General features: G+C 44.0%; 1 protein-coding gene and 1 long non-coding RNA gene across 3 annotated transcripts in view; one reads left to right on the top strand and one right to left on the bottom strand.

The window, feature by feature from the left end:
* Positions 1–24,324, top strand: part of LOC139022369 (uncharacterized) — an 82,240-nt gene that overhangs the window by 6,949 nt on the left and 50,967 nt on the right. For both annotated transcript variants that reach the window (XR_011473693.1, XR_011473694.1), the window contains exons 2-3: positions 9,289–9,445; positions 18,562–18,701. This is a non-coding gene — a long non-coding RNA (uncharacterized lncRNA). The remainder of the gene's footprint in view (positions 1–9,288; positions 9,446–18,561; positions 18,702–24,324) is intronic.
* LOC139022364 (serotransferrin-like) overlaps positions 1–24,324 on the bottom strand; it is a 28,981-nt gene that overhangs the window by 4,537 nt on the left and 120 nt on the right. Inside the window, exons 2-14 of the mRNA XM_070433429.1 lie at positions 22,304–22,473; positions 18,529–18,637; positions 17,685–17,861; positions 16,785–16,932; positions 15,954–16,009; positions 15,240–15,418; positions 14,286–14,463; positions 12,462–12,616; positions 11,783–11,873; positions 11,150–11,185; positions 9,657–9,815; positions 3,905–4,049; positions 2,703–2,767 (exon numbers count right to left, since the gene is read on the bottom strand). Coding sequence (XP_070289530.1) covers positions 2,703–2,767; positions 3,905–4,049; positions 9,657–9,815; positions 11,150–11,185; positions 11,783–11,873; positions 12,462–12,616; positions 14,286–14,463; positions 15,240–15,418; positions 15,954–16,009; positions 16,785–16,932; positions 17,685–17,861; positions 18,529–18,637; positions 22,304–22,473 — 1,668 coding nt within the window. The remainder of the gene's footprint in view (positions 1–2,702; positions 2,768–3,904; positions 4,050–9,656; positions 9,816–11,149; positions 11,186–11,782; positions 11,874–12,461; positions 12,617–14,285; positions 14,464–15,239; positions 15,419–15,953; positions 16,010–16,784; positions 16,933–17,684; positions 17,862–18,528; positions 18,638–22,303; positions 22,474–24,324) is intronic.

The following is a 24,324-nucleotide window of genomic DNA, read 5'->3' as shown; positions in this document are numbered from 1 at the left end:
TGGTTGGGCTGAGCAGGCGAGGCACGCCCAGGCACTAAAGGCCTTGAGTGTGGGATGGAGTGTGGCACTTGGCAGGAGGACAAGTGGGTCTATGAGGATTCATGAATGGAAGTCAATGTTACTGTATGAGCCAGAGCCTAAAATAGGACAATTAAGAATAATGAGACAGGAGGAGATTTAGTCTGGGTTAGGAGGGTAGCAGTAGGCATCTAGAAGTGCATGATAAAACTTTTTATTTCCAGTAAAACTAATCCTTGGTTTTGGTTTTGGTTTTATAACAGTAATTTCTAACATGTTACACAGTTTAAGGAAGAAAATTCTGAAATACTTATAATCCCACAGCAGCCACTTTTCAGATTGGTGCATTTCTTCTAGTCTTTTTTTGACACACATAATTTGCAGACAAATCTAAATAATTAGATCATAGAGTCCACATGCTTCTGTATCCTGATTCTTCTATACCACAACATACCATGGAATTAATAAAGACATATTTTGAAGCCATAACCGGTTTGGCTCAGTGGATAGAGCATTGGCCTGCGGACCGAAGGGTCCCGGGTTCGATTCCAGTCAAGGGCATGTACCTTGGTTGCGGGCACATCCGCAGTGGGAGATGTGCAGGAGGCAGCTGATCGATGTTTCTCTCTCATCGATGTTTCTAACTATCTCTCTCCCTTCCTCTCTGTAAAAAATCAATCAAATATATATTTTTTAAAAAGACATTTTGAAGAAATAAAATCATACTGACAGAGACTAATCTAGGCTTGACTAGCAGGGCATAAAGTCAAGTCTCCAGTAGGAACAGAGGCTGTAGGAAGAGGACTGGATTTTGAGAGAATATGAGGAGTTTGGATTTACACAGGTTGAGGTTGCAGCGCCAGTGTACTTTGTACATAAAAATGACCATGTGGCAATATAGGTTAGGCTTCCTCTCTAAATTCCCCTCAAGAGGCAAAGCTCTTGGAGTCATTGCAATGAGTAGAGAATTAAAGCCTAGAAAGGGGGGCCCTACTCAGAAGAGTACAAAAAGAAATCAAGGGGTGACAAAGAGTAATACTCGGTAGCAGGAAAAAGGACAGGCTTTAAAGAAAAAAAGCAAAAATAATAGGAGGGAAGAAAGGAAAATTAACCAAATCAATGTTCCTTCAAGTAGGTACTTAGCACTTCCGTATGCCATATACTATAGTCAGTGTTGGGATACAAAAGGAGGGGGAAAGAGCTCAAAGATTTCCTGTGGCCAGTTTATTATTATAAAGTGTGATGAGTTCAACAATACTAGCAATATGGACAGGGGATTCTGTTGTGGATGTATGTGTCCCATCAGGGAAGGCTTCTTGGGGGAGTTGGAGTTAGTTTATTCTAGATAGGTTGCTGGAAAGATTTGAGGTTGGGTGAAGGGGCATGAGGAAAGGAAGGGAAGAAATAGCTGCTTGGACTATATTGGGTTCTGTAAGTAGTAATTCAGAGCAGGCAGGTGGCGTACTCATTCTTACCAACTTTAAAAACTTTTTCTTTTTACCTTTTTAATCTTGAGGATATGTTTTTTTATTGATTTTGAGAGAGAGAGAGAGAGAGAGAGAGAGAGAGACATCAATTCATCAATTAGTGGCCTCCTGTATGCACACTGACTGGGATCAAACCTGTAACCTAAGTATGTGCCCTGACTGAGAATCAAACCCACAACCTTTTGGTGTATGGGCCAGTGCTCCAACCAACTGAGCCACCTGGCCAGGGCTTGTTTTTTAATGTCATAGCCATCCAATATTCACCCTCTAGTTTTAGGATCCAATAATGGTTCCTGATTCAATCAATCTTGATTGAATCAATCATAAAAAACGATTGTTTGCCAAGTGATAGTTTTTTAACTTTATAATTATTTCTACATATATTAGTTAGTATTCTACAATAAGGAATATCTGTTCCTTCATTTGTTTAATCAGGATGGACTCATGTATTCTTATTTATTTAATGGGTTATTATAGTTACATTATTATTATTTCTTTTAATACTCAGAATGCCCCAGATTTGGCCAGTTGGGGGTCCAAATGTGTGCTTTCACATGTCCCATCACTCTGATCACTTCCATGTGATGTTCCAAGCTCACCTTGTATTTCTCCTGCTCAGCCCTAGAGTAGGCTATTGTTCTAAGGGGCCCTGGTTACTTTTAATGGAGGTGGTTCTAGAATCCACGATCTTGGTGCTCATCCCTACTGGTATGCCACTGTCTCTAGGGTTTTTCCCCCAGTGGACATAGAATATATTGGAATATATATTGGACCTAAAAATATAGGAAATAATTATAACGGACCCTTTTGCAATGATTCAGAAAAATTGAATATGGACTGTGGATGTAAGAATATTAAATTCATGTTAATGTAAATATCCTGATCTTGGTAATTGTAAAGTAGGTATGTAAGAGAAAGTCCTTGTTCTTAAGAAATGTGCCCTGAAGTATTTAGGGGACAGGCAGCACAATGCCTGCACCCGTGGCAGGGTTCCTGGGAGAGAATTCAGGTCCACTGGAACCTCACAGTTCTTGCCACACTCCTTACCCAGGTGAAAACCTCTCTCCACTGAACAAAAAGGTTGAGAATCAGAGCTCTGGAGCCTGATAGAGTCCATAACACTTTCACCAAGGCATCCTGAACACAAGGGAACACACCAACCCCGGTGTAGAGGGACAGGGGAGCATGTGCACATACCACCAGTGTTCTGATCGATAGTCTCTTCTTTCACAAAGGCCACGTCTCCTCTCTCAACCAGACACCTACAGAGAACAAGATAGGGAGAAAAGAGGAAGTCAGCAAGATAGATCTTTCCTTCAGGAGGGCCACCTTACAGATCTAGAGCTGGCCATCTGACAACGGCAATTGGGACTCCCCTTCTATCACTAATCAACTATTATCACTAATCTTACATCACAAAGTAATAAAGAAAAAGAAATCTCCGATTTGCTTTGTAGTTATACAGTCTCGTTTCCACACACTAAATCTTAAATTCTGCACAGTTTCTCCAACAGAGAGAGCTATATCATTTTCTAAGGATCAAAACAGATTTTAGAGAGTAGTTTTTCAGTGAGGTAATTTCTTTGTAAAATTGGAAATGTGTAGGCTGTGAATTGTACTTACTCTAATTCACAAGGTAGTTCTAACTGATACATTGGGATAAAATTTAGTGTTTTTCTTCACCGAGAAGTTCAGTTACAATGCTACCATCATTGTGCAGTTGATGGATTAACGAACTACTAAGTAACACAGGCCTGAATCAGAAAGGATAGTTAAAAAGTAATAAGGTCGTAAAGTGCACAGGTGTCTGTATAAAAAAAATGATAAACATCCCATGAAATAGAATTATAGTTGGGAATGTAGAAATCATGTACTTTACTTTTGTATATCTCCAGATTGTAGGTTCCTCAGAGATGCATGAAGAGCATGAGCCAAGCCCCTGACTCCTATATTCAACTATGATAGGGTTCCCTTACATTGGCACTTGTGATATTTGGAGCCAGATAACTCTTTGTTGTAGGGTCCTGTCCGATGCATGCAGGATGTTTAGCAGCCTCTACCAATTAGATGCCAGTAGCACCCTCTCCCCACACCAACCCACTCCAGTCCTATTTGATAATCAAAAATATCTTCAGACACTGCCATATGTCCCCAGGGGGCAAATTGCCCTCTGTTGAGAACAACCTTACTGCCAATCTTTGCTGTCTTTGACAGCCAGGTCTGGAGACAGTCCTGGAGGGCCCTTCACACAGGGTTCTACATATGGTTGCTGAATATGGCACCTGAAACACGCAGAACTAATAGGCTAGTAACATAAGAAACTCACCTTAGTTCCTAAAAAGGGATCTTGTCAGAGCTGGGAGTATTATTATATTCATTTCAGCATTTATAAGACTTACCTGAAAGCCCCTGTGTAACCGTAGTATCTCTCATTGTTGTTGGGTTCACACTCCTTTCCTGGAACAGTTTCTGATCCAGCACACAGAGCACAGAGACTGGAACTTCGCTCATACCCAGGGGCACAGCCTTGACTGAAAAATTTATCTGCAGAAGGGCAAGAAGAAGTCAGCTTTTCCTAACTAAGTCAATATGAATGGTCTTCATCTAACACATTAACAGGTGTGTATGGCCCAAGACAGGTATAACATACTCATTTATTCTGGTACCTTCCAGCAACTCAGGACCTGCCAGGCTATAGGCTTTAAAGGGAAACTTAAGACTGGGAATAGAAGTTAGTGACCGTTACAATTTGGGTGGAGAGAATTCTTCAGACACACTGAGAGTGTTATCACTTATCTAAAGGAAAAAGATGGAAATGACACCAAGGGGATAAAATTGAAGGTCTCATTCCCTGAACTTGTGCCACCTACTTGCAGATGTTTCCTTCTCCTGCCATTTATTACAAGAGGCTTTAACAGAACTTACTAGTAGAACTCCAAGCTCAAAAAAGAGCTGGGGAAATTTAGTCACAGCTCAGCTGCTCTCCCCTGGCTGTAACACTTCCAGGAGACTCAGGAGAGCAGAGGTGGTGCCCTTGCTGGTTGGGAACCAGAGCTTCTGAATGTCACCCCAGCCACTCTTTGCTTCCTGTCAAGTTAGTATCAAAACAACTGGATGCATAAATGTGATCCAGTCCACACATACGATTCATCTGGTTCCTAACTATTTTTAGAGGACTCTCCTTTTTACATCAGTTGCACATATTTGGAGGTGGCAGGGAGGCCATACTCAGGAAGTTAATGTAAATGAGAACTATTAGAAAACATTTAGGAGAAACCAAGATGGAGGCATAGGTAAACACCGGAAATTGGTGCCTCCCACAACAAATTCAAAAATACAACTAAAAGATGGAAGGACATCCAGAACCACAGGAAGGCTGGCTGAGTGGAAATTCTACAACTAGAAGGAAAGAGAAAAGCATACCGAGACTCAGAGAAGGTGCGGTGTGGAAGTAAAGTACAGAGGTACAGAGGCGCACGTGGAGAGGGCTGGCGGCTGAGGACACGGTTGTCAATCAGGAGGGAGTCTCAAGCTCTGAGCTCCAGTTCTGGGCGAGTCTCTGGGGACCCAGACTCATACGGGAGAAACAGGACTGTCTGGCATCGGTTGGAACTCGAGGGCAGCACCAAGAGTGGCTACCTCAGGTAATTGGGGAGGCTGAGTCACTGGGCCCTATAGGACACTTAGCACAAAAAGCCACTCTATCAACACAGTGAAGCATAAAAAATGCCGAGACAAAGAAACAGGACACAAATGACAGAATTGGAGGAAAGCAAATGACTGGATATAGAGTTCAAAACCACACTTTCAAGGTTTTTCAAGAATTTTCTAGAAACCGCTGATAAACTTAATGAGACCCTCAAGAAATCTAGTGAGACCCTTGACGTTGTGATAAAGGACCAACTAGAAATTAAGCATACACTGACTGAAATAAAGAATATTATACAGACTCCCAACAGCAGACCAGAGGAGCGCAAGAATCAAGTCAAAGATTTGAAATACGAAGAAGCAAAAAACACCCAACCAGAAAAGCAAAATGAAAAAAGAATCCAAAAATACGAAGATAGTGTAAGGAGCCTCTGGGACAACTTCAAGCGTACCAATATCCGAATTATGGGGGTGCCAGAAGAAGAGAGAGAGCAAGATATTGAAAACCTATTTGAAGAAATAATGACAGAAAACTTCCCCTACCTGGTGAAAGAAATAGACTTACAAGTCCAGGAAGCGCAGAGAACCCCAAACAAAAGGAATCCAAAGAGGACCACACCAAGATACATCATAATTAAAATGCCAAGAGCAAAAGAAAGAGAGAATCTTAAAAGCAGCAAGAGAAAGACAGTCAATTACCTACAAAGGAGTACCCATACGACTGTCAGCTGATTTCTCAACAGAAACTTTGCAGGCCAAAAGGGAGTGGCAAGAAATATTCAAAGTGACGAATAGCAAGAACCTACAACCAAGATTACTTTACCCAGCAAAGCTATCATTCAGAATTGAAGGTCAGATAAAGAGCTTCACAGATAAGGAAAAGCTAAAGGGGTTCATCACCACTAAACCAGTATTATATGAAATGCTGAAAGGTATCCTTTAAGAAGAGGAAGAAGAAGAAAAAGCTCTGCTTATGATAATGTCAGCAAAGTTCGAGTAGCTATCAAGAAAATCAGTCCTTTTGAGCACCAGACCTACTGCCAGAGAACCCTGAGGGAGATAAAAATCCTACTGGGCTTCAGACATGATAACATCATTGGAATCAATGATATTATTCGAGTGCCAACCATCGAGCAAATGAAAGATGTGTATCCTTTGCAGACATCGGGCCCTAGTACTTGGTACCTTGTTGAGTAAATGTAATTTGAAATGTCCTGGACTTACCAGATTAAAGAAAAAGTATATAGAGCACATTTAAAAATATATATATATTGGCTTCTCATATAAATGAGTTTATATGAGACCTTGATTATATTGAGAAAAGCTAACTTATTAAGCAATTAAAGTAGGCATCTTTATTTAAAAAGCAAAGTAAGCCAACTTATACATTTGACCTATGAAGTACAGATGCGGCCCCACCCCCCAGCCAATCTGTAGAGCAGGCTGGGTGGGAGTCTGTGGCATTATTTATGCTCCTGTTTTGAAATTCTGCTGAGTATTCTGGCTTTGCTTAAGAAGTATACAGCAAACTTGTCCTGCCAAGCTTAGAGGCTGAAAATTTTATAACATTTAAAATATATGTATATAAATAGAACACAGTTATTAATTTTTTTATTTGACAAGGCTTTCCACATGATTTCAAGTATATTATATCAGCCTAATTTAGTTCAATAATATTTCCTTTAAGAAGAGAGACTAAATCCTTGAATAATTCCAGGGCCCTTGAAATGTCCCAAAGCTATCTCTTGGTTAAAGTCTTGAAATTTAACTTAGAAAGACTATCAAATAAACATAACCCAAAGTTTATATTATAAAAAAAAAGAAAGAAAACATTTAGGAACTATTAGAAAACTAAGCTTATACTGGAGGATATTCAGTAGACAGAGAATATACTGATTTCCATCCCTTGGAAGAGTCCTGGGAATCAGGCAGTCACTTGTGAGACCTAAGGATCTCACACATTCACATTGCCCAGAAAGCCCTAAGGCAGCGATTATTAGCAACTTTTAAATATGCAACACAGCATTATTAACTTTAGTCACCATGCTGTACAGCACATCCCCGTGACTTATTTATTTTATAACTCGAAGTTTGTACCTTTTGATCCGCTTCACCCATGTTGTCCAAACCCACCCCTGGCCTCTAGCAACCATCAGTGTGTTCTCAATATCTATGAGCTTGGTTTGGTTTCCTTTTTTTTTTTAGAGTCCTCATATTAGTAAAATTATACGATATTTATCTTTCTCTGTCTGACTTATTTCACTTACTATAATGCCCTCAGGGTCCACCCATTTTGTTGCAAATGGCAAGATTTCCTTATTTTTTATGGCTGAATAATATTCCTGTGTGTGTGTGTGTGTGTGTGTGTGTGTGTGTGTGTGTGTGTATGACATTTTTGTTATCCATTCATCTATTGATGGACATTTAAATTGTTTCCATGTCTTGGCTATCTTCTTCTATATATATAAAAGGCTAATATGCTAAGTGTCTCTCCTCCCATCTGACCGGTCGCTATGATGTGCACTGACCACCAGGGGGCAGGCACTCAACTCAGGAGCTGCTATGACACACACTGGCCATTTAAAAATAAACGGCATTAGATCAACTGAAGGACTTGTATGCATGCATATAAGCATAACCAATGGACACAAGACACTGGGGGGTAGGCGAGGCTGGGGGAAAGTCAAGGGGAGAAAAAAAGGAGACATGTGTAACACTCTTTGTAATACTTTAAGCAATAAAACAAAATTTAAAAAAATAAAAAATAAACGGCAGCATGGACCTGGCGCTGACAAACCAGCAGTCAGCTTCCTCCAAGTGGGACACAGGCCCTGCCACCACCCGGGAGCGACACCCCACCAAATTGCAGCCAATGCTGCTAAGACCCCATGGTGCGAAATGCAGCCAACATCTCAGCCCAGCCCGGAAACAGTGTCTGTGGGCACCAATAATGACATCATGTAGCAATGCCCCGCTTCCTCTCCCTAGCGACTAGCCTCCTTACAGTTTCTTCAGCCCAGAAACCTGACTTGCTTTATAGCCAGGTGGAAACATTTACACTTTAACCAAATGTCTGTGAAGCGTTTTCCAGTGCCTCATCTCATTTGATCCTCACAGAAGTCCTGGAGTAGGTAGATAGGAGACTCAGTAGAATCCTATTTTATTTTCATTAACCGGAAAATGGAGATTTAGAAAGCTTAGAAACTTGACCCGACTAAAAAGAAGTAAGAAATGGTGGATCTTGAAAATGACTTCAGGTTTTCTCACTGTGCAGAATATAGACAAACACTGCTGCAGTTAAATATTTTACCCTTTGTTCTCCCTGTGTGATCTACAATAATAATCTGCTTCGTGTTGATATTTACTGCTGTGTTGCTGACAATTACCTGAAAGAGAAGTTGGGGTGTTTCACTGGGCTGGAAAAAGTTTAGCGAAATCAGAAAGCAGGTCTAATTAAGCAAGTTTATTCTATATCTATAAAAGGCTAAGTTGACTTGTACATGTACGATACATATAAAGCTCTCACTGGCGCCAATCGCACACGTGTATTTCGATCTGTCATTGTCTATCGTGAATTTCCTTGAAACTTCTATTATAAAAAAAGGGCGAATAGTGATATTAAAATATTTCCTCTAATTAATTTCCTTTTAATGTGCACGAATTCCTGTACTGGGCCACTAGTTGTAAATAATGCTACAGTAAACATGGGAGTGCAGATATCTTTTTGAATTAGTGTTTTTCCCATTTAACAAATACCCAGAAGTAGAATTGCTGGATCATATGGTAATTCTATTTTTAATTTTTTTAAACAAAGTTCTGGTTTTATTTGGACAGAAACATGCCCAAATAAAAGATGACATTTTCCAGTGTCTTTTACAGTTAAGTGGATTATGTGCCTAAATTCTGAGCAATGAGAAGTTATTTGAAATGATTGGGTTAGATTTCCTGGATGGCTTCTTTAATACGTTAACAGCAGGATGTCCTATGTATGCATGCAGGGGCAATTTGATTTTTAAGGGGGAAATTTGAGAATGAGTTATTAACAGTGAATTTTTTTGCATTTCTTATGGTTCTAGGGGCCTTATATACAGTATATTCACTTAATATTCACTTTAAGTTGCCCTTGCTCCTTGAGGTTTCCTGGATTATGGATGTGACAGTAATTATGAATGACCTTGAAGACAGAGGCCTCATGCTCAGAATGGTGAAGCAAAAGAGAGAGGGAGCCTGGATTTCTAAGGATCATATCAGCATGGACTGCTCACCTCTCCTCTTTTTCATAAGAGAGAAAGGTAAGCCATTATGTGCAACCAAAAAGAACCATTCTGATTCATCACCCCAGACCTACCATCCCTTTTAGGTATTTCCTTAAGGTTCACTTTAAGCAAATTTTAACTACTGTAGAACCAGGGCCACAACAGCATTTTGTACCATAACATTCTCTTCCCAGTACACCTCTTTCTGGCTAGTCCTGACTACAGTGACCTCCCAGGATTCACTCACCAAATTCACAGTGATTGATCTTGCTGTAGAGCAGGCCCATGGGGATATTCCAGCCAGCGGTTCTATCCACTGCAGTGTGACAGGACTTCTTGCCTTGTAGAGTGTTCCATGTGAGGTCTTCTGGTGACGATGACTTAACCACAGCCACAGCCAAATATCCTACAAGAGATACGCCAAAAAAATGATCTATTAACACCTCTAGGCCCTTCAGAGTGTCTGTCAGCAGTCAAAGCCTGCCATCTCCTTATGGAAGCAAAGTTATTCTGAATTATTCCTACTGTCTCTGAAGGAGCCCTTCCCAATAACAGTGGGGTGAACACAAGTCATTCTTTCAGGTGGAGATTAATCTGAACTAAAAAATCAAAATAGTAAGAATATATTATCATAGAGCAATGGCTGGTGTATGACTCTTACCCAAATGCACAAAGCTACTGAAGTTATAAATCAGCAACTCACCCTCCACTGTGGAATATCAGAGGAATGAATACTGAAGAGTACATAGTGTACCAGCAATTATCAGGAAATATTGTATATGGCCAATAAACTGCAGGGACTATTCTGGCCAGATATTTTGTGATAAAGAGAACACAGATTTACACTAAAATATGTGAAGTGGAAACTGTCAAAATCAAGTCAGCTACCATTTTTAGCAGCAAATAGTTGCTGATTCTTAATACTGGGGATGGAACATCAACCTGTGATTTCAACTGTCTATTTTAACTCAGTAATTTGTTTACAACAGAAAACAGAGCAGTTATATTATCCATGGAATAAGAATAGGCCTTTCTGTATTCTCCTACTGAGCTTGGCTCCTAGAGTAATGGGAGGTTGTAATCTGGGAAAGTCACAAGGACAGAATTGCACACTAGTAGCTGGAAAATGACCTGGAGAGGCCTGTGCATAGAGGTTCTGGGGCCCAGTGCTTACCGGGGTGTAAGACTTCCTGACTTGCTCCCACCCCATCATTCCAGATCCACCTTAGCCAGAACCCTGGGCAAGAGCCAGGTTGGCCTGGGTTTCTCAGCTCAGCCCTGGCTGGAAGACTGGGGAATTTTATCCTCTTAGACATCTGTCCGTGTGAGCCTTTCTCCCCAGCCCTGCCAGACACAAATATACAAGGCTCCTTGGTTGGTACTCTCATCTGAAACTGCCTAATGTAATGCAAGGCAGTCAGAAGTGGTGAGGAGGGTGTGGATGTGCTTACAGGATATAGGAGCCTAGACAACTTATAAACTCTCTCAGCCTCTTAAACATCTTTAGAGGATGAGGAGACCTACCTTATAGGATTCAATTAGAAATTCTTTGTGTAAGTAATGGCAAGTGTAAAAGAGGAACCATCATTACCATTTACTATCTTTCCATGATTCTTTTGCATCCTAAAAATTGATCTCTTCTGTTGCCTTATCTACTTGTGATTTGAATTTAAATTTACCTTCCTCTTTCCCAAAAGCAATGGAATTTATCTTAAACTCAGTTTACCAATCCCAACTCACCTTTTTCTACTGTTTTCTTGCAATTACTGGTAGTTTCTGGAGAAGAGAAAATGAAGAATTTATTAAATACTCATTTATAGATTGGTAATCATGCCTTCCCCATGTTGCAGATCAGAATAAAAAGAGCCATAAAAACTACATATCACCAATTCCCAAAAAGCCCAAGCTCTTTTGATTGTGCAAATTCACTTTTACTCACTGCCAATGGAATTTAGCCCAAAATTATGAATTTCAAGTTTCCTGCTCTCTGTCCTGTGGCCACAATGGTCCCTGCCAGTTATACTTGAATCTCTGCACCAGAGCAATAGGAGAAGTGTGAGTTTTGCAAGCAAGAAGACCTGCCAGGAATCTCAGCTGAGAATCCCAACTGTTCTCTGCAGTAGGTTCTCTTTTAGCTGCAACTTTGCAATGCAAAGCCTCCATTTCCCCTGGTGGAAGGTATGATAGAAGAACTATCCTTCAAGTTAACTGTGGGGATTAGAGATGAGGGAGCCCAGAGCCTGGGAAGTGGGAAATGCTCAGTAAGCAAGATCTTTTATGGCCATTGTAGTAAGAATCAGGCTATGATTTTCCCATCTCCTTTTTTCGTGGCCTAGAAGAAATACAACACTGAGGGGCGCCCCTTCCACTTACTGTAATTCTCTGCCAGGACAGGCACCAGTCCACACTTGCCCGCAATATAGATGAAGCCTCCATCCAAGCTCATGGCATCAGCTTCTCCTTTCTGCAAAGACACAGCACATCAGAGCAGATGTAAGGAGGCCATTTCCTGTCCTGTCTGCCCTTCCAGGTGTTTCCTTGAAGCAGGCTTCCCAGTTCGGGTCATCAAATACCAAGGAGACAGCTGTTGCTAGTTCTGGACCCCCAAAGGATCAGCCAGGTACACCCAGCACAGAAAATAACAAATACTCTCATTTTCACCCAAACCACCTTGAACTGATGATCAGTTCTGGGTGCCTTGCTTAGTTTCTACAGGAGCAAAGACCCACATTCAGTCCGCTGGTCCTCTAATAGGACACACTGTCTCAGAGACATTCCCACAACATCTTTCTGACCCCAAGGATTCTCCTCTGCAAGACAGATGAGTGGAGCCCAGCTCTAAGGAGCCCATCAGTCCGCAAGCTCAAAAAAGCTGAAGTTTCTGTGGGGCTGGGCTCCCTCAGTGAGGGAAAGGTTCTAACTCTTTTTGCCTAGTGAATTAGCTGCCCACATACCTGATTATTCCTGGGTTTTCATGTCACTCCCAGGAATACTTAGGACAGGTAGGCAGCAGTGGCAAGGGCACTGCCCTGTGGAAGCAGGAATGACATACCATGATCTTGGCAATACAGTCTTCAGTGGTCTCTGCTGATTCACACTCGATTTTCCCTTTACTGTTTATACTCCACTCATCACACTTGAGCCTCTCCTGGTGGCCTATTGCACACCACTTCACAGTACTGCATCTAGCCGTTGAGGCATCTGGGCCTAGGACATAAGAAAGAGAATGGGGTTTCAGATGCGGTACCAAGAGCTGCCTGCTAGTTTGAATGCTACTAACTGTCCTCATGAAAATGCTGGGATTTGCCCAAACAGGTCCCATTCAAGGAATTACCTTAGAAAGCAAAGGCAATAGCAATCTCTTGATTGACTTATCATTTAGACTTAGTTTAAATTTATTTCTTCTGAGAAGCCAATCATCCTCCGAAATGCTGGGCCTTCTATCACTTCAGGCTAGTTTTTTTCCTCTTTTTGAAATAACACTTAACCACTTGAGCTGTTCTTATTTATTTGTTCATTGTTTATTGTCTGTTCCCTGTAGAACAGTGGTTCCCAACGTAGGGTACACACCCCACGGGGGGGGGGGGGGGGCAATTTAATTTTTAAGGGAGCAATTCGAGAATGAGTTGTTAACAGTGAATTTTTTGCATTTCTTATGGTTCTAGGGGCCTCGTATACAGTGTATTAATATATATTGTGACATGTTTATGCATTTCAGTTCTCTATTATATGTTTTGAAACTTTATTTGCTATTTTTTCATATTACTTCATATTATTATTTTTTTAACAATTTTTTAGTGATTTCTTTTTCAGTATTTCAACTGTCCTTTCATTTTTCTCTTTCATGATATCATGTTCTTTGGAAGCTTGTCTAGACAAGTTAATGGCCTTTTAGTCTTTCTCCATATGAATAGGAGTTCACTTTTTGAATAATAAGAATTATATGTCACGGGGGGCGGGGGGGGGGGGCATCAGGATTTTAGAGATGCTTAGGTGGGGCATGACCGAAAACAGGTTGGGAACCACTGCTGTAGAAGAAGATAAGCTCTGCCAGGCAAGGGCCATGCCTGTCTTTTCTCCACTGCACCCTCATTGTTCAGGACAGTGCCTGGCTTGTGGTCAGCGCGATAAATGTCTGCTGAATAAATGGACACGCACTTAAGCATCAGACTCAGCTCAAGAGCCACTTCCTCAGGGAAGCCTTATCTCAACTCCAGGGCCTGTTTTTGTTTTCATGGTCTCATAGGACCATGGTATTTTGTTCTGTGTTGGTTTTTTCCCTTCTTCTGAGTAAATCTCTCCATTTTAATTGATCATTCAATAGAATGATTATCCATTGAACATTTGTCTTCTCTACTGGTGAGAAAACTTCATGATAGCAAAATCTAATACGTTTGTCTCACCATTATATACCAGCACCTAGCACAATCTATGGCCAGGTAACCAATAATTCTCTGCTGAATGAACGAATGACCAAACAAACCTCCAGTGACCTAAGAAAATTTAGAAACAGGATGGACCTGTCTAGAATTTCAGGCTCACTAGGCCACATGTTGACCATTGTACTGGCTTATAGGTAGGAAATTAATTTCATTCTCTTTGACTTACTTTGTGCCAGGCTAATTGACTTCACAAAGTGGTTGGGGCAGCCCTGATTTATACAAGGGAAATAATGTCATTTTACGCATGAATTTCCTTTGGTGATGCCCAGGCTTATCTCATGATGATGAATGCCATTTAACATCTATCCAACAGGTAGGGCAGATAAAGGAACATCAGGGCAGGTGTTCGGTACCTGAACAGACTCTATCACTGATCCCTGCCCTCATCAGGTTTCCAAGCTCCTAAGGTCACATGGTCCTTCCCAAGTACTTACGTGCCTTTTCCTTCAGATTCTTAATTGCAGAGGCATACTCATATCCCAGGTACATCCAGGAGTCCATCTTAGGGGGAATCTTTAAAAACCCTTGGGTAGAGTCCTTAAACAACAGGTCCTTCCCCTGGGAGGAGCTGAAGAGCTGGAAGTCTCCAGATGTACCTCTGCCATAATGTTCCTATTTATGGTAAAACAGCAGTGAATGGCTACAGTGACAAAGTAAGTTGTGAAATGGGACTAAGAAAACCAAAATCCCAGAAAATTAAATTAAACCTGGAAATTTTCAAATGCCAGGGCAGTCAGGCCTGCTCTTTCCTACCCATCACCTTTTCCACTTACAGCCTTCTGGGGGATATGCCACATCTTATTTCCCTGAATGTGTTTCTGTGCTTGTCTCCCTGGCTGGGTTGATGGCTCACTGAGTGCAAGAACAGTATCTCTGTCAGAGGCTGACACTATGTGATTGTCACTTAAACTCTGGATGGATGGATAGGAGGGCTGGATGATAGACAGTTGGCTGATTTCTGGCATTCTGCTGCCCTAGGGATGTAAAGCTAGTGGTGCAAGCAACTCCCTTGCAGTCAGGTTGAGGGACATCAAGAAAGAGACCATTTCATTCTGGGGAGTTCGTGGAAGGCCTTATGAGGGCAGGGATGTTTGCCCTTGTCCTAAAAGCCTGATTTAGCTGGAAAGAAATGTAATAGAGCAGTTAGGAGCATCTTCATGTCACTGGTCCAAAATGTAGAAGTCTGGTAGATGATAATGCAGGACTAGGTTCCATACTACTCTGAGAAGAGTCCCTGCTGAGCACTTTTAGATAAGTGGGTGGTGTGTAACATAATCCCCCACTGTGTCCTAAAAACAGAAGGGTCTGCAGTGGCATTAAGGAAATGAAGGAAAATGCCCCACATCCGAGCAAGGACCACTAAGGAGAGAGAACAATGGATTTGGTACCTGGGCCTGGTTGAGAAGCTCCCAGATCAAGTCCTCCTTGCCACCTACACTTCGGGCCACAACGGCATGGGAAGGGACAGCGGCCAGGTGGCACTCCTCATATTTGTCTACTGGCTTCCGGGTGTTGTCCCTGCAGAGGAGCTCATACTGGTCCCTGTCAGCCTGGTGTGGAAGGTCCTCTGAGGGAGGAAAGCCCAGATGAACCTACTGCACGAAAAATCATGACCTTTTGGTCCCCCTTCCCCTCCCTTGCAATCCCATTGCATCATAAAATGCGTGAGCTAAGAAGCCTGGAGCTAACACTGAGGGCTAAAGAACACAGGGAAACTGACTTGCTCACGATCCCACAGCCAGTTACAGGAGAGGAAGTTTCTGATACCCAGTGCAGGGTTAACTGCCCCATGTCTCACATTGGGTCTCATCTTAGTAGGCCAACTACAGGCCACGGTTGGCCAGACGTGTCCCCAATCCTTTGCTATGGCAACATTTAACAGAAGGAAAGGGCCCCGTATCCAGGATACTGAATGATGGAAAAAGGCCCAGGAGTCCAGGTGGGGACCCCAAAGGCACATATCTCTGAACATGTAGAAACGCAAGCAGTGATAAAGGAGGAACACACTATGCTCAAGTCTGACTACTGAGCATGAAAAGGGAGACAGGAAAAAGAGAAGGCCCACTGCTTGGAGGGGATCCGCAAAGTTTTCTATCACTTACCCAACACCGTCAAGTGTTTGACAAAGGCCACTTCCCCAGCACCATCCATTAAACACCTGTGAGAAGAAACACATTAGGAGGGTTTCTGCAGGATAGACCCTTCTCCTGGCTTGAGGGTCTGATCACCTGTCCAGCCTGGGACAAGGGGAGGGCCTGGTGGAGACCTCTGTGCAGACCAACAGCAGAGGAAGCACCATGGGGTTATGTTATCTAGGGTGCCACCGCTGTGTGAGAGGGGAGCTCACAGGAACTAGGCGTCCCTCACCAGGTGCTCCAAAGCAGCAAAAAGGCATTGAAGATATTTTCGTACAGAGAATGTTTTTCAAACTTCTGAAATGGAAGATAAAGGCATAGCATCTCCTGAGGGAGAAAAGTACCCTTAGCTTGCTATAAAACCAAGGGAAAAGAAGAAGCAAGAAATGAGCCATGTGAACTGTCTGTCTGCACAGAGGCCATGAGGGGAGGCAGGAGAGAGGCCAGTACATTGAGCAAGTGACACTGCTGCAGTAGAAAACAGAGCCAGTCACGGGAGAATGTCCCGGACACTAGGATGTTCCTGTCCCCTCAGGCTCTGCCCAGAACAGTGAGAGGACACACTTGCCAGATTCAAGGCCTCTGGGAAGACAGAAGAGTCCCAAGGAAAGCGGCTTCCTTATCAATAAAACATGAAGGGAGCATGTGCTGGCCTAGTCTAGGGAGTCCCAGCTGCGGGGTTAGGCCACCTGAACACTCTTGCTGCAGGTTGGGCTATGCTATGGGCCAGAGAGGGTTTCCCAGCCTGAGGACATTGAACACTTTGGCTGCCATGGAGCAGCAGCAAGTCTCACTCACTTGAAGGCACCTGAGTATCCAGAGTACGGTTCATGGTGGGAGAAGGCACACTTGTCTTTCCCTTTCCCAGCACACAGCTGACACAGTTTGGGGAAGGCTGTCCCATCCGCACCGGGGACACAGCTGGCCGCGAAGAAATTGGACGCTGCTGCTCAACACAGATGTGAAACACAGGGCATGAACCAGCCTGGCCAAAGACAATTATAGGTCCCAGCCCAGGCTCATGCATGAACAGAGAGTGACCAGAACAAAACCAGCATACCAGGCCCAGCTTGCCCATATGTGTGTTCATTCGTCAAGATCAAGGTTTCCAAAAAGGGACATGTTAACAACTATTCTCCCACCGCCCTCCCCAAGGACCAGGCCTATGCCTGCCACCAACCAAGACCTGTCTTAGGTCGCTGGCAAGCCTCCTCCCTGCCTCCTCACACTGGAACGAAGTCTTCAGAGAGAAGTCTTCCCTGGAAGTCATGCCCAGGAGATGACAGACCCACCTGGACAGGTGCATGCAAGGCTCATGGCCAGCAGATGGCCACCAGAGAATGCTCCAGCAGGAGGGGAAACACAGAAAGGAAGGCACCCCAGGGAAGTGGGCAATAGGCCCCACTGACCTTGGTCCTGCCTGAATCCTCTGTCTGGCCTGATGCCCTTTCCCACCCACTCCTCCAGGCAGCCTCTGTGAGGTATCAGGAGCTCAGGGAAGAGAAGACTCAGCCGAACCCTCCCAAGGGCTGCCAGTGTTGCAGACCCAACCAGTTTAAAGCTGGTTAACCTCTCACCTCCACCCCAAGAATCATCACACAGGACCACCTGATCATGTCTGAGTGACCTCAGGGTGGCCTGTATGGCACCTAAAGAAGGGACGTCTGCCCAAGGGCACACACCCTCCTGCCTGCTTACCTTTCTGAAGAGATTCCTGTGGCTCAGGCAATTCAGAATAGAGTGTGCCCATGGGGATGTTCCACCCAGCGGACCTGCCAAGGCCTGTGTGGCAGGACTTCTTGCCTCGAAGCTCATTCAGCTGGAAGCCGCTGCCCTTCTTCACCACGGCCACAGCATAATAGCTGGTTTGTGGATCTACAAAGAGATATGTAAATGGAAGACCCACAACCTGGGCTTCAGGGAAACATTACTCCTCACTACTGAGCTCCTGACTAGGGAAGGGGAACCCACAAGCCACACTTATGTTGGGTTGGGTCCTAAAGAAGGAGAGATCAGAGTAACTTCCCTAGGTTTGCAGGGAAGAAAAGGACCAGAGAGGGGACATTTGTATAACCCTCCAGGCAAACACTGGCCAGAAGGCCACAGGCACATGATTTTTCCTACCCTGGCCCTGCAGATTGTCTGCCTACATCTATCAACCCAAGCCCAGAGATAGGTTACTCTCAGAGTGTGTGCTCCAGTGTGGTCTTTCCTCTGAGTGAGGCACCTGTGGTTCTTGGAGGACTCTCTATATAGCTCTAAACTCTAATGATTCAGGTCAGGCTATACACTGCCTGCTCTATTTCTCCAGGGAGCACATTTCCTGGCCCAGGAGGTCAGTGTGAGCAGCACCAGTCCTCAGCCAGCTCAAAGCCACAGAGACCTTGAGTTCTGCCTGTGGGGGCTTATAGGGCACCACATTGCCCACTCATTCCTCCATTACCTACCTAAATAAGACAAGAGTCTACCAGGAGAGAACAAGGGTCTATCAGGAGAGAACAACAGCCACAAACCCTCTCCCGGGTCCCCAGGGAGAACTCACTCTCTTTTGACCCGTAGTACTCTGCCACTACAGGTTTCAGGTTGAAGGGGGCTCGGCCCGCGTCAAACACCAAACCTGCATCCAATGTCACAGCATCTGCTTTGTTGTCCTGAAAAGGAACAAACCAGACACCAATGAAGTCCTCACTTCCAGGAAAGACCACCTAAACCCAGGTGAGTGAGGGTGACTTTGGGGGCCAGAAAAGCCATCACCTTGGTCAGACCACACACTAAACCGTTTCAGTTGACTCCACCACCCCAGTGGGGGAGTTTGGCCACCATATTCCTATCCCTCCAACACAGAGGAAGGAATGGGTTGCTATTCTTTTTCCTGGTGAGGAGTCTGGTTCTTGGCTCAGAAACCTGTGTGTGATCTTTTAGGATCAACCTGAGCTTCAGAGGCTTTACTCGCAGGCCTCCTGGTGGAAAGCTGCCCTCCCCTCACCAGGCTGGGTACACAGCCCTGGCACTGCAGGCTCTGAAGGAGGTTGCAGTCAATCACTCAGGCCCCCCTGCCCGGCCATGCTTTTACATGTGCACATTGAGAACCCAGGTGCTGTTGTTTGGTGACCTCTTTATCGTGGGCCCTCTGCTGAGGCCTTTTCAGGCGTCACTGTGCAGCCCTCCTTATGGGGGAGTGGGGCTTTGATGGTACTCTTTTCCACTCTGATTCAGTACTCAGTACTCTTCCTTCCTGTCCTGGGTCCAGATAACTGCAGGAGTCTTACATTCATAGAGTCATTGTGTCTTTGGATTTAACTTCTTGCTTTACTCTGAACTAAGTGTTAAGTAATGATTACTTCCGTTGTGGCTCATTGTTCATTTAATGGAGTATTCAGACAAGTTACAGCTCACCGCTATATAACTCGTGCCTACTTGTAAACTGGGATGTTAGCTACATTGCTGGCTGGCAGCCTTCAGTAGCACCGTCCTGGAGGCGGGAGCCATTCTGCAGCTGCATTTTACACATCAAAAAAATAGAGACACTTTAAATCACTTCTTGAGGTCACATAACTAGTGAGTCATGGAGCATTAGAATCCAGGCAGTATGGGTTTATTTCCTTCATTACACTGTTTCTTGCTGGTTGTTGTTTGATGCCTTCACACTGTATCTATAATTAATTTAAGAATGTAAAGTATTTAGCCGAAACCGGTTTGGCTCAGTGGATAGAGCGTCGGCCTGTGGACTGAAGGGTCCCAGGTTCGATTCCGGTCAAGGGCATGTACCTCGGTTGCGGGCACATCCCCAGTAGGAGATGTGCAGGAGGCAGCTGATCGATGTTTCTCTCTCATAGATGTTTCTAACTCTCTATCTCTCTCCCCTCCTCTCTGTAAAAAATCAATAAAATATATTAAAAAAAAAAAAAAAGAATGTAAAGTATTTAAATGCACCACTAGTGGGAGTGAAAAATTAATAGTTCACTTTAAATGTTTTTGGTACCTTCCACTGTATCTATAATTTATTTTCTCTTAAAGTAAGAAGCACTATATATATATATATATATATATATATATATATATATACTCTTAACTTCTATTCCATTTTTCTTCAACTATCTTTAATCAAAACAATTTTTCTAGAAGCCCTTGCCAGTACTCTATGAATAGTTTTTACTGATAGAATTACAAGTCTAGACAAGTATCAGCTATACAAATATATAGTTTGGCTTACATTATTGTTTTATTTCATTTAGAACTACTATTGTCTTATTCCCTACATATAACGTGACACAGATCATGGAGGTATAGCTCCCCATGGGAAGCGGGCCTAAGCCAGCAGTCAGACATCCCCCGAGGGCTCCCAGACTGCGAGAGGGTGCAGGCCGGGCTGAGGGAACCCCCTCCCCAACTGCACTAATTTCGTGCACTGGGCCTCTAGTACATAGACAAGTCTTAAAACTAAAATAAAAGGCAAAAAAAAACAAAACCTTAGGGTTCTATTTGCTTAGGAAGAGGAAGCGCAGATCATTGCAAGTAAGGCCAGGGGGTTCCATAACCCCAAGTGGCACCATTCCCATAGAATCCAGTGCTACTGCAAACATAAGCTATTGGCAACAATGAAGTTTTGAGAACTTGTGGTGGATTTGTGAATAGTATTACTTTATATTATTAACATATTTAAAAAGAGGGGCTTGCATAGACCAAAGCTGATCATATTCATAATTCAAGAGTTATAATTAAGCCATGATAGAAACTGAGGTCCAATTTAAAAGCAAATAACAAAAAAAACACACAAAAAAAACAAAAAAACGAACACACAAGCCCTAACCCAGCAGTTCTCAACCTGTGGGTCTCGACCCCTTTGGCAGTCAAATGACCCTTTCACAGGGATCACCTAAGACCATCCTGCATATCAGATATTTACATTACGATTCATAACAGTAGCAACATTACAGTTATGAAGTAGCAACGAAAATAATTTTATGGTTGGGTCACAACATGAGGAACTATATTTAAAGGGCCAGAAGGTTGAAAACCACTGCCCTAACCGGTTTGGCTCAGTGGATAGAGCGTCAGCCTGAAAACTGAAGGGTCCCAGGTTTTTGTTTTTGTTTTTGTTTTTGTTTTTTTTAAAATATATTTTATTGATTTACAGAAAGGAAGGGAGAGGGATAGAGAGTTAGAAACATCGGTCAGCTGCCTCTTGCACACTCCCCACTGGGGATGTGCCCACAACCAAGGTACAGGCCCTTGACCGGAATCGAACCTGAGACCCTTGAGTCCACAGGCCGACGCTCTATCCGCTGAGCTAAACCGGTTAGGGCAAGGGTCCCAGGTTTGATTCTGATCAAGGGCACATGCCCAAGTTGTGGGCTCAATCCCCAGTAGGGGGCATGCAGGAGGCAGCCAATCAATGATTCTCTCTCATCATTGATGTTTCTATCTCTCTCTCTTCCTCTCTGAAATCAATAAAAATATCTTTTAAAAAAACACAAGTTTTTGTACCAAATCACTAATTTCCTGAGTTAACCAAGCTCCGTTTAGCTGAGTCTGCTTCTCCCACCTCATTGCTCCTTCCAGTATCTGCTTGCTCTGCTCTGCCACCCTGGCTCCTCTACAGCAACTCAAACAAGCTCAGCTCTCCCTTGCCTCGGGGCCTTTGCACATGCTACTGTTCACTGCTTGGAGTGTTATATCTTACCCATGCTCATCCCTGGGGTCTCAGCTTCATTGTTCCCTCTCAGGGAAATTGTTCCTGATACCAGGCTCTGTCAGAGCATTCTACTTTTCCCCTTCATTTTATGGCACACATTTTGAAATTACACATCTACTTGTCTGCATGCTTTTCTTCTCTCCTAAGAAAAGCTCCTCAAAAGTAAGGACCATGTGTGTTTAAATCCATCACTGTAGCCCCATTGCCCAGCCAGCAACTGACACAGGTTCAAATGAGCAGGAACAATGCTGAAGGAGTGAAGAGGATTTTGGAAAACCTAGAAAACAAAGGGGTCAGCTATCATCTGCAATTCTGTCACCATATTTCTCTTCCCTGTGACCATCATTCATCTACTTTCATGATGTATTAAGAACTTCCAAACCATGTTATTTTGATAGCAAACATTCTTATTTTTTCCCTGAGTTCAGAGAACGTAGTGCCTTAAAATAGCCCCCTTTCAGAGCATGATGAATTTTGCTTTAAGACTCCTTAAAGGTAGCCGCTCCTATGTCCATTTCTAAAGTACATCAGCCTATGTGTGAGTACAGAATTGTTCCAGAACGCCAGGAGCAAGAGAAAGTGGGGGTTGTTTTCCACTCTCCTTTAGGCAGCAGTGACTTACCGCAATGGCCTGGATGCACTCATGGTAGTTGCCTTTCCTCACACAGGCAAGAGTAGCAGCAGCCTGAGGGAGGTTTTTCACTTTTTCACTGAAAGCTGTGCACTTTGTGTCCTCATGACTTGAGATGGTGCACCATGTCACAGTTTTGTCGGGGACAGCCAGGCACAGCCCTAAGGAAAAAAGGACAGAGGGCCCTGTTCCAGTGAGAGAGACATCAGCACCCTCTGAAGGGACTTGCAGGCTACATCCCCTCTGTCCTGTCCTCCTCCCACTCCTGTCCATGAACAGTGAAGGGTACAGGTTCCACTGCATTCTGAGGCTGGGACAAGAGAAGCGAACCCCAATGACCTCCCAGGTTCCCACTTGCCACCCATTGCTGGCAGGAGAGAGGGCTTGACCTTCAGTTCTCAATAGGAAACCACAATCTACTCCTCTGTGTTCTCCATGCCTTCTTCCCTCACCATCATGGGACTGCAGTGGGACATAAACCTCATTAGTGTGACATGGCATTTTCAACCACTTCAAGGCATTGGCTCAATACCGCAAGTCAGGAAGCCAATAAGGTAGGAATTACCACTTTTAAAAGAGGCAGGAACTGTGCTCAGAGAGTGATGTTTTACCCAGCCTATCATCAGTGGCCGAGATGTCTAGAAACCAGGCCTCCAGTCTTTGGTCTCTTCCCAGGAAACTAAAGAAGATAACATTCTGAGTTATTTGCATCTGGTTGGCCAGTAGATAGAGGTAAATGACTGATGAGATAATGAATTTGTCTGTGACACCATCTGCCTTCCTCTGTTCCGGGAATAACTAGAAACTCCACATTTTCAGTGGTTTTCTCTGTTTCCAATGGCCCTCAATTTTCACCAGTCTTTTTGGTGGCAATTAGGAGAAGCTAAAGTCAGCCATGTCTGTAGCTACTAAAATCCATGTGGTTACAGATGTGTTGTCCCCCTCATGTGAGCTTTGGCACTGTTCCCAAAACCCTCTGTTATCTCTACTCTCCATGGATCAACTAACTTAAGGAAGCCAGTGATATCCACAAAGCACAAAGCAGCAGAGCGGGAGGGCAGCAGTTCTCCAGAATGCATAGGGAGGAACTTTCTGCCCCAACACCCTTTATCCCAACTCTGCCCTGGGAAACCACAGGAGACCTCAGGAACCAGGGGCAGAGCCTCCCCAAACCGCCCCTCCTGGGGTTCCCCTGGGCAGGAATTTGTCTTAGTCATGCATTTACCTTGCACAGCCCTATGAGGTCTTAGGGTGGGGGTGGGAAAGGAGTGAGGCAAAGGCAAATAATGTGAGACCGACACTCCAGGGTAAACTTTTTCAGGAGAGACAAATGACTAAACATGGAAGTCTCCAAAGGTGTGACAAGTGTGCCATAAGTAGCAGGTAAAAGTAAGAGGATAAGGGGAGCCAATAATCTCAGGAGGTGATGAGAGTGGGAGAGGCAGCTCCCATTGCAGGGATGTAGCAACCTCCACCAGTGCCTGGATCCGTGGCCTCAGTTATCCTCACCTACCCTCCCAGGCCAGGCTGTACTACCTTCCTCACTGGTGAGGACCTAAGAAATCTGGCTTTAAATCCCATGCTCCAAACTCCTGGACTGCTATGCGTCAGGAGGGTATTGTCAGCGCCAATGACTCCCATGAAACATCATATTGCCGAAGAGGAGGAGATCAGATGCAGCGAGGCCTTGAATGCCTCGCTAAACTGTTTGGACTTGATTGAGAGGCCCCAGGGAAGGGATGTGATAAGCTGTGATGGGAATGCTCTAATTTATTGTATTTCTCTATTACGAGATTTACTGGACAGGGAGGAGGAAGAGGAGGAGGAGGAGGAGAAAGCAAGAAGAGCATGAAAAAGTGCCAGGGGTGCAAGCAGGAGGTGCATGCAGGCACAGAGCTATCCCTGAGGCAGTGCTAAAGCAGGTGCAGAGGTGCTATGGGGAAGAGCTGAGGAAAGGCACTGTCTGTCCAGCCCCAAGGGAACATGGATCTCAGGGGGCAGTGTGGCTGGGT

The sequence above is a fragment of the Myotis yumanensis genome, unplaced genomic scaffold (assembly GCF_028538775.1).
Source record: "Myotis yumanensis isolate MYYU_CA2020_CCGP unplaced genomic scaffold, mMyoYum1.0.hap1 SCAF_14, whole genome shotgun sequence".
Lineage (NCBI taxonomy): Eukaryota > Metazoa > Chordata > Mammalia > Chiroptera > Vespertilionidae > Myotis > Myotis yumanensis.
This window is presented reverse-complemented; position numbering and strand designations above follow the sequence as displayed.